This window comes from Rhinichthys klamathensis, unplaced genomic scaffold (genome assembly GCF_029890125.1).
Source record: "Rhinichthys klamathensis goyatoka isolate OS25496 unplaced genomic scaffold, OSU_Roscu_1.1 h1tg000040l_1, whole genome shotgun sequence".
Taxonomy (NCBI): domain Eukaryota; kingdom Metazoa; phylum Chordata; class Actinopteri; order Cypriniformes; family Leuciscidae; genus Rhinichthys; species Rhinichthys klamathensis.
The window spans coordinates 12,084,709-12,094,277 of NW_026606587.1; the positions used below are offsets into that span (position 1 = coordinate 12,084,709).

At 37.9% G+C, this 9,569-nt stretch overlaps 1 protein-coding gene across 1 annotated transcript; it reads left to right on the forward strand.

Annotated features, from left to right (window-relative positions):
- Positions 1 to 207: 207 nt before the first annotated feature.
- On the forward strand, positions 208 to 6,462 carry ido1 (indoleamine 2,3-dioxygenase 1). The gene is made up of 10 exons (XM_056246876.1): positions 208 to 363; positions 1,175 to 1,270; positions 2,099 to 2,218; positions 2,665 to 2,783; positions 4,347 to 4,361; positions 4,642 to 4,741; positions 4,933 to 5,050; positions 5,130 to 5,181; positions 5,259 to 5,407; positions 5,930 to 6,462. The coding sequence occupies exons 1-10, from the start codon at positions 271 to 273 to the stop codon at positions 6,382 to 6,384; spliced, it is 1,317 nt and encodes a 438-aa protein (XP_056102851.1). The 5' UTR covers positions 208 to 270; the 3' UTR covers positions 6,385 to 6,462.
- Positions 6,463 to 9,569: the final 3,107 nt, after the last annotated feature.

The window sequence follows — 9,569 nt, forward strand, 5'->3', positions numbered from 1 at the left end:
TATAACTTTCTGAATTACATTTTTGTTTCTACTTGAAATGGCACAATGCAATTACAGAATTACCCTTGTATTACAGGTTATGACAACTGACGTTAAATAGCGCTTTAGTGGTTTTGAACACATGCATTATCATGTGGTTTCTGAAAAGGGAAGTGGGGAAAGTTCATTGTTAACGGTGGATAAGAGAGAGAGCGAGAGAGAGCACAGTAAGTGGCATATGCCTGACACTTGCTAAACAGAGAGTCAATCACTAGTATTGTAATAAACATTATGGGCACTGAAGTGAAAAATACAGAGACACTACTGTCTTTGAGAAAGTTTCACATCTCTGAGGATTGTGGGTTTATTCTCCCTGAGCCACTGGTAGGTCATTACACTTTTTATTAGCTGTAACTAATCCTTTTTTTTTTTTTTTTTTGGATATCGTAACATGTAGTAAGAATGTGCTATATTGGTGTGTTTTATGCTGTGTACTATTTAGGGAAATTAACTGGCTAAAAATATGTACATTTATGACAAGGGAACAATTGATTATTCTCAGGTACAAAGTCAGTTTGTTTCATTACTTGATATATTCCAAGTATTGGGAATGTTTTTAACAAACTATTAATTTGCATTCATATTAAGATACAGTAAGACTGATTACTTGCATATAAAAGCCTTAGACTTCGACACTGTTTGCTTTCGGAGTGACCTTTATCTATTTGCTTTAATGGTAAATAGGTTAATATAAAACTTTGCACATTTCAAAGACAGTGCTCTTACAGAAAACAAAGTAGATCAAATTAGTAAGCCGACTTCAATATTTTATGTCAAGTGCAGATAATTTTTTAGCTGTATAGTATCTTTGAATCGTTAACTTTGACACGTTGAGTATCTGGGATTATATATCTCTTTCAATGATTGGTGTAAAACATAAAAATCTCCTCAAGGTACACCTTTGGACTGCAATCAGCCATTTTCAACTCTTTTTGGCTGAGAAAAAGCATAAATGTATGGTATATTTTACGGATATATGCAATTTGATTTAAAGTATGAAATATAAGTAGGATTGCTATATATCAAAAAAACACATTTGCATTACAGTAAATGTAACGAAAATGAATCATGAACATATATTATGTTACATACTGTGTTATGGACATAATCGATACACATCTGCACTGTGTTTCAGACAGACCTGCCGGTGTTCTACAAGCCCTGGATGGACATTGCCAGAAATGTGCCAGAACTCATCTCTTCTCATTCTTTGCGCCATAGAATTCATGATGTATGATCTTTCATACTAAGTACACAATAGTGAAAGTGTCAACTAAAAAAATGAACAAAAAAAAACATAAAAATGTCATCAATTTAACATTTTGCTTTTCAAGTCACTATTTTGTGCTTCAGAGACCATAATAATAGATTGTTTCATTAAACGGTTTCCTTTTACTTCCATTTTCCTTTCTGCCTTTCTTTCCTTTTATTTTATTTAGAGGAACTTCATTGGCTATATGGGGATTTCAGTGTTTATCCCTTTCAGGCCCAAATTATGTTTCAGTTTCACAAAAATAAGCCTTTTTATGATATCCTTTTTTTATTATAAATGATAGGCCTAATTGTTCACGATTAAAATTATAAACAAATTATATTATATTTACAATCATTTATTTGTCATTTTAACTAATATTATTTCTAATTGTTTCTGAACTGCTGCACCATCCAGATAAGTAATCATAGTAATATTCCAAGAATTTCGATATACATTTTTATTAATGAAGCAGGTAAAGCTCTGTGGTTATAACTGTAACAAGTTAAACTGTGTAAGACTAATGTAGCCTACTTACTAATGCTACCTTATTAATTAATGCTGCCATATTTTTGTGCCGTGTGTCACTAACAGTGACAGTCACATGCCACCATGCGTCATTTAAACAATAACGACAACAACAACAGTGTGGTATTTTGCAACCAATAATAATCTTTTGTGATTTAGGTATCAAGTGAGAGAAAAAATAAATAATGGTGATGTTGAGAATGCATGCAGGGTCTGAAAGGCCTAATAATCCAATAATGATTGTTCTGTGATTGTTTGGTATGGATTATTTCATCTCAGATGCCTCTGTTGGAGACTCGTTTGTTGCAGAGCTATCGTGAGCTGCGTTTGGCCCATCTGGCTTTGAGCACGATGGCTATGGGTTACGTATGGCAGGAGGGAGAGAGAGAAACAGTAAAAGTACAACAGTGATTTTATATGCACTTCCAACACATTCTCATCCCAAGGCGTCATCTAACTGACACTTTTGACCATGCGTCAACATGCCGACGCACATGGTACCCCTTAAGCGTGAATATGAGACGCTCATCCTCGGGCGTCATCTAACTGACGCTTTTGACCATGCGTCTAAATCCGACGCACATGGCACCCTTTAGCGTCAGTTAGATGACGCTTCCGTTATGGGTAGGTTTAGGTCTGGGGTAGGGTTAGGTTTAGACCACTAGGAGGCGCGTCTCATATTGCCGCTTAAGGGGTACCGTGTGTGTCGGCATGTTGACGCGTGGTCAAAAGCGTCAGTTAGATGACGCCTTGGGATGAGAACGGGCTGGCACTTCAGACCACTCATAGGACTGAACCACAGAACGGACCTGTCTGACTATTTACTATATGTCATGAACTTCCAGGTGCTTCCGCAGAATCTGTCGGTGCCGTTCTGTGAGGTGTCTCGAAGACTGGGTCTGCCCCCAATTCTCATCCATGCGGACACAGTCCTTGCCAACTGGAAGAAAACAGACCCAGATGGGTAAACTCACTGATCCATATGTAAAATACTGTTAACCTGCACTGTTTTAACAAATATTTAGTTTGCAGTTTATGTAACCAATAACATTAGAGCGACAGCACTACGAACGCCCACAAGCGACTCGCAGTATAGAGACTAGAGACATACAGCGACAAAGTCGCTGGCGGTGTGAACGGGGCTTTTAGCGTGGTGTTGAGACGCCTCCCCTCATTTGTACGTTGATGGGCGTTCCTCAAGTTTACCGCTATGGGTGTGGTTTTTGTAGTAGGACCTTTATAACAAATGGGACATGTGAGAAACTTCCCCCAGTCTCCATGTGCTCTACTTCTATTGGATAGTCCCGTTGCATTCAAAGGATTCATTTGCATAAAGATGGGCATCGGCCAGCTTTTTGACGCACAACATTTTTTCAAATGCAGCGCTGCCTGTCAATGCAGGATGCTTGACGGGCGCGTTAAAGTCGCTTGACGTCACCCATAGGAATAAAGTGGAGTGCGGCGCGACAGAATTGCAGAAGAGCAACCGAACTCAGATCACCTCCTCCAGGTAGTCTCGGGTTCGGTACCCCAGTGTGCACCCGGGTCCGCATGACACCGTTTACAATAGCGATTTTTCATGTGAACCGTGCCCTGTTCCGAACTAAACTGCCAGTGTGAAAGCACCCTCAACAAACCCCTAGTCAGTTCAGATATTTCATGTGTTCTGGCTCAAGCACACCTGGTGAAACTAATGAAGCCCTTGATTAGTTGCATCAGGTGTGCTTGAGACAACACCTGTTTTGCAGATTTGTGCTGTTGTGAGGTATTCTATTCGGGGGGTTTAATAACGTTGAGACTGCAGAAGACATTACAAGTTGCATTTTCAGTTGAATTTGGGGAAACCACTTGAAACATGTGTTGCGTTGAGCTATTTAAAAAAAATTGTTTGATTTGTTCATTGCAAACAGCTGAAAGTCTGTACATTTTGCCAATATATGTAACTACATGCACTTTTAGGGAAATTTATACTTTTACTTTTTCTGCAGTATGTGTACTGTGCACAGTGTGGACATTTTCAGTATACATTGAATGACCAAGTGTACTACCAAGGGCTCAGTGTTTGGTTTGTTAGCATGAATACTACTGTAAGCTCCTGTTGATGTCATAACTACAACAATTGGGCTAAAATAGTCTTAATTTATTTTTGCCCCACCTTTCCACTGACAAAAGTAGCATTCTTTTCTGACAGAATACAATAAAGTTGTAATCAATTTCATTATTATAGATATTATATTAATGTTTCACCATTTGTAGTTAAAACTTTCATTCATGAATCTGATGTTGTTATTACTGTGATGTGATTAAGGTTCACTTCTGAGTCAACTTGAAATTAAATTGCAATATCTGAGTGAATGTAAGAAACCTGTTAAATGCTCTTTTTGTAGTAAAAGCAAAAGAAAGAAAAAAGGATTTACATACAGTGTAGCTATATTTAGACAAATCAGCTATGTTTCAGATGTGGCATATATGCATTATAAATTCTGCATTTCTTTTTCATGCTCAACTGGACACTGGTTGTTCCCAGACCTTTTTCCATGGAGTAAGTATTTTGTTGAATTAACAGAAATGTGTGTTAAGTGTTATTGATGTTTAGAACCAGCAGAGGGAGCCATCTTATTATGTACAGTGTGGAATATGTAAATGTGCTCTGTGTATTCAGATCCTCTTTGTAGCATTTCCCTTACAATTCATTTACGTCGAGAATTAGACACCACTATGATAACATGTAAAAAAGAAAGACAAAAAATAAAATCTTTGCAATACTTTGCTGTAGTTTATGACTAGTGCTGTTCTGAAGTGACTGTTCTTGTGTCCTGTAGGAACCTGGAGTTGTTGTTGACTTTGCCTGGAGGGGAAAGTGTAAGAGGGTTTTTCCTGGTCACACTTCTGGTGGAGCTGGCGGCTGTTCCTGGCCTAAAGGTCTGACACTCTTTCAAATGCCACAGAGCACTGAGATACAGAAGCCATGATAAATCATTCATTGATACACTATGGTAGTATTTGTTGAATAAACTTGGAGTGCAAATACCATGGTATGTGATTATGAACTTTGGAAACAATTTTCACTGGCACTCATTACTGTACCATTGTGCTGCTTCTTTTTTTTACAGTCTATCCTTGATGTCATCAACGGTGTCCATTATGATGATGTTGCTATGGTCACCAAAGCTCTGGATGTTGTCAGTCAGGCCATAGACAGCATGAAACATGCTCTTAAACTAATGCATGGTAATACTTTTGAAGGTGATAATAAATGACCTCTATGCATTCATTCAAGTGGTTGTAATACTTATTGTGACCGTTTCAGAATATGTAGATCCCTCCATATTCTACGGAATTATGAGGATCTTTCTGTCTGGGTAAGTTGGTTTCACAGCTTTTTATTTAATTTTTTTCTGAATCTACGAAACTTTACTCTCCTTAATGTGGGTTTTAGATGGAAAGATAACCCATCAATGCCAGAAGGTCTCGTGTACGAGGGAGTTCATGAGAAGCCAATGGAGTTTTCGGGAGGCAGTGCAGCACAGAGTAGTATCTTACACTGCTTTGATGAGCTGCTGGGAGTCCAACATGAAGGCAGCAGTGGTAAGAGAATCATCAGTTATTCCGCTCACGGTTAATAATAATAATATTAATATTCTATTCAATTATTCAAAGGTGATAGTAAAGACATTAAAGAATCCTGATTTTTTATTTATTTTTTTGCATGGTTTCCACAAAAATATTAAGCAACACAACTGTTTTCATTATTGATGATGATAATAATAAATGTTTCTCGAGCAGCAAATCAGCATATTACAATTATTTCTGACACTGAAGACTGGAGTAATGATGCTGAAAATTTTAAGTATATTAAAATAGAAAAAAAAGTTACTTTAATTAAAAATAACATTTCACAATTTAACATTTTTACTGTATTTTTGGTCAATTAAACACAGCCTAATGTCAAATAAATTTAACAAAACGCTTATATAAATAGGCCTCTATAAAATGCAAAGATAATTTTTTTAAATGTCAGATGAAAATAAAAGACAAATGCAATTTATAGAACACTTTTTGCATTTGTATTGCAAATTTAGTTTCGCTCTGTCAATACTATTCAAACAGGGGCCTTCCTGAGAAGAATGAGGGACTACATGCCGCCCTCCCATAAGCGTTTCATTGAAGACATCTCTAGTCGCCCGTCCCTGCGCGACTTTGTGCTCCAGCAAGCGGATGAGCGCCTAACGCACACATTTGAACAATGTGTGGCCCGGTTGGTGGACTTTAGGAATTGCCACATCAACATTGTCACCCGTTACATCACTATACCGGCGTCCCGTGCCAGACAGCTCCGTGAAAACAAGCAGGGTTTGGTCGAGGAGCTCGACGCAATCAGGAAAGCGCCAAAAGCGCTGGAGGAAAGAGGTACTGGAGGTTCAGGGATTATGGTCTTTCTGAAGACTGTGCGTGATGAAACTAAAGACATCCACATCTCAAAGTCTACTAATGGGAACCAAGTCTTGCCAAATGCACCGATGACAGCGATACAGAAGGCTGCATCTGAGCTCAAAATAGAATGAAAATAGCAACAAAGTATCTTTGAATGGTGATTTGACAAACAGGCTCATTGGAATAAATCACGCCAGTGCAAAATGAAATTGCAATGCTTTTTGCATGTTTCATGACACTTTCAAAATGTGAAATGTCCAGTGAGTGGCACAAAAACATGACGAGGTCAATTAGCAACAGATGAACACGAATCTTGCCATGTTTTATTACAATGATTTTTGTACATATGGTGGCAGTTCGGAAATGAATTGTCCGGTTAGTGACGCTAAAAACACGTTAAGTTTTATCCGCAACAGATAAACATGAATCTGGCAGTGTTTTATTAAAGGTGCAGTTGAAAGTAGATCAGCCCGGTCATATATTATTTTATAGCTGTTTGTTAATTTTTTTGTTCTTCCTTGTAATTATTTTGTCATCTTTGCTTTATTTTTCATGAAGCATTAATTTGAGTCGCTCTATGATAAATTGACGTCCACTCTTGCATTACGTGTTCATGCATTTTGGGGGCGTAGATATGGGGGGAGGGGCGTGTTTGTTTGGGTTCATGTCAAAATATCAACAGTGTTTCTCAGAAATCGCTTACTGCACCTTTAAACTAGGTGTTGTACATATGGCTGCAGTTCAGAAATGAAATGTCTGGAGAGTGGTGCTAAAAGGTTGACGCTTTGCCACGTTAGAAAACAACGTACAGTGCCACTTACACTAAACCCTACTCTAACCTAACCGATAGTGTTAGAAAAGCTAACATTACATAAAAAGATCAGCTGTGTCCGAAATCGCCCCCTATACCCTTAAATAGGGTACTATTTGAGGCGACATTCATTTGTAGTGGTGTTCAATCTATAGTGGATGTTATCAAGTACACTCATTCAGTCCCACAATGCACCTCAATAACGAGTGTACAACCGCTCTATGCTCAACGGCTGGAGAATATCCATAATCCACTCTGAAGGTCGTGCCCAATGAATTCCCACGTCTGACCAGAAAATGGTGCCATCCATCCAACTATTTTCCATACTTCTGGTCCAATGTGGCTAAAGTGTAATATCTTACAGTTATTATTTCCTTTTTACTTGATTATTAAAGGGGTCCTACTATTATAAAGTCCGGGATATTATATCCAGGACATTTTTTTAAAGGGGTCCTATTATGCCCTTTGACAAAGTTTTAATTTTGTTTTTGAGGTATATGTTTTCATGCTTGATTGTTTAAAAAACACATTATTTTTCACATTTTACATTATTACAGCTCCTCTCTCCCCAGTTTGGTTGAATGCGGTGTTTCGAAAATACGATATGTATTGTGATTGGTTAGCTGGCCCAAGTGTGTTGTGATTGGCAGCGCTTAGCACGTGTTTGGGTGATGTCACGTCCCTTCATATGCTCTACTCAGATGTAAATATTAACTATATCGTCAATTTCAAACCATTTCAAGCCCGATTCAGACCCTGACCATGTTGACGAACAAGAGGATCGTGCAGAACGGATTTCAAGCAGGGACTTTGCAAGCACGGGTTTCACAGGACGTTTCAGAGTGGTATGTTTTTTAGTATTTCATCTTATAGATATGATATTATCCACCATTTAATCATATTTGTTGAAAAACTATGGTAATACAAACAGTAATCGATCACAAAATCATGGATAAGTTTCATAAGGGGTGGTGAACAGTCTTAGAAAAGCACAAGCTTACAAAAGCTACAGTAAACACTACACCCATACTGTAATGTTAGTTAGCAGGCTAGCGGAGGCAAGGCTTTGCCCTTCCTTTACATCATAGCTATAATAGCAACTACATAAAGCTTACAGTATAATTGGAACTGTTAATAGAAAACACAAGTACAAATAATAAGACATACTTGCAAGTTGTGACCCATAAACAGCATTGTCCCGAAAAAATGAGAACGGCTAGGGTGAATTCAGTTTGATTAGGACACTTTTTCCAAATAATATCAATGGCAAAAAGTGTCCCAATCACCCTGAATTCACCCTGCGTCTTTCAGGAGAAGCTTTTATAACCTGCATACTCCCTTCTGGAAGCTGTTCTCCGTTAAATGTCAAGACAAACGTTGAGGTTATAATGTTTGAGAACAGTGTTAAAATACATTTGAACCTCTCTAAGTTTGTCAGCCTTAAGACAAACTTTTTCCGGGGTAGAAAAACAGCAACAACAATCTTCATTCTCTCATCATCTTACATTATGATTACATAAGTTCCGGAAAAGGTGCGTTGTAGTTCTTGGAAAGTGGATTCTGTTAAATAAAGTAGGCTATCTCTCTTTGGAGTGGACTTGAACTTTGTAACTTTCCAGATCTGTTGTATGCTCAAACAGCAAAACTAACTAAAGTTGAAAAAGTGAAAAAGCATAATAGGACCCCTTTAAATTGTTTAATTAAGGTGTGGCGAGCAGGACGAGGCCGAGGGGCGTTCTCTCACGGCCCTTGGCCTCGTCCTGCTCGCCACATAAGGTTTATGCATGCTAGTTCTGTTCAAGATACATCTTTTCATCTTAAAACTGGAGCTTCCCGTTTGCGAAGTTTCAAATGATTTTTAAACAGCAAGCACAAGCTATGCAAAAGTGGCAGCCCTTCCGGTACACTCAGTGTCCGAATTCACTCACTCGTTTTCATTCACTTCTTTAGGTGGACTATATTAGTGGACAAATGTAGGGAATAGTGAATGAGGGTATAGGGGGGCAATTTCGAACACAGCCATCAACTTTTGCTGAAGCAATTATACCATTTGCTGTTTCATGGTTTTATGGGACTAATAGTCTCTGAGGGCTCTCAGGGCTTGATGCTTAATTTTTCCCAAGGAGCCCATGTGCTTAGGAGCACATTACAAACTTTATGGCCACAATGAAAATTTGTCAAATAATGTGTTTTTCTTTAATAAAGGCATATAAGAAGACATTTATAAACAAAATGACTTAATTTATTAGAATACAAAATGTACACTAGGTTTTAAAATATTTCTTCTTCAAACTGTAATATGAAGTTAAATGTTCTTTCCTTCCAGTGATACGGCAGGCCAGACATCTACAAGAGTTATTTTGAAACAACTAATTTTGTACTAAGTATATTTTAGTTGTAATTAAATTGTAGTATAGCATAACTTTATGTGTATTTAGTGTACTTTTGTGTACTAAATTGGAGAGAGAGAGAGAGAGAGAGAGAGAGAGAGAGAGAGAGAGAGAG

Excerpts from the sequence above, each read along its gene's own strand:
- ido1 (XM_056246876.1), top strand. The coding sequence starts at position 271 with ATGGGCACTGAAGTGAAAAATACAGAGACACTACTGTCTTTGAGAAAG. Across the intron at positions 2,219-2,664 it reads GAGAGAGAGAAACAGTAAAA|GTGCTTCCGCAGAATCTGTC; the intron begins GTACAACAGTGA and ends ATGAACTTCCAG. Across the intron at positions 5,051-5,129 it reads TGCTCTTAAACTAATGCATG|AATATGTAGATCCCTCCATA; the intron begins GTAATACTTTTG and ends TGACCGTTTCAG.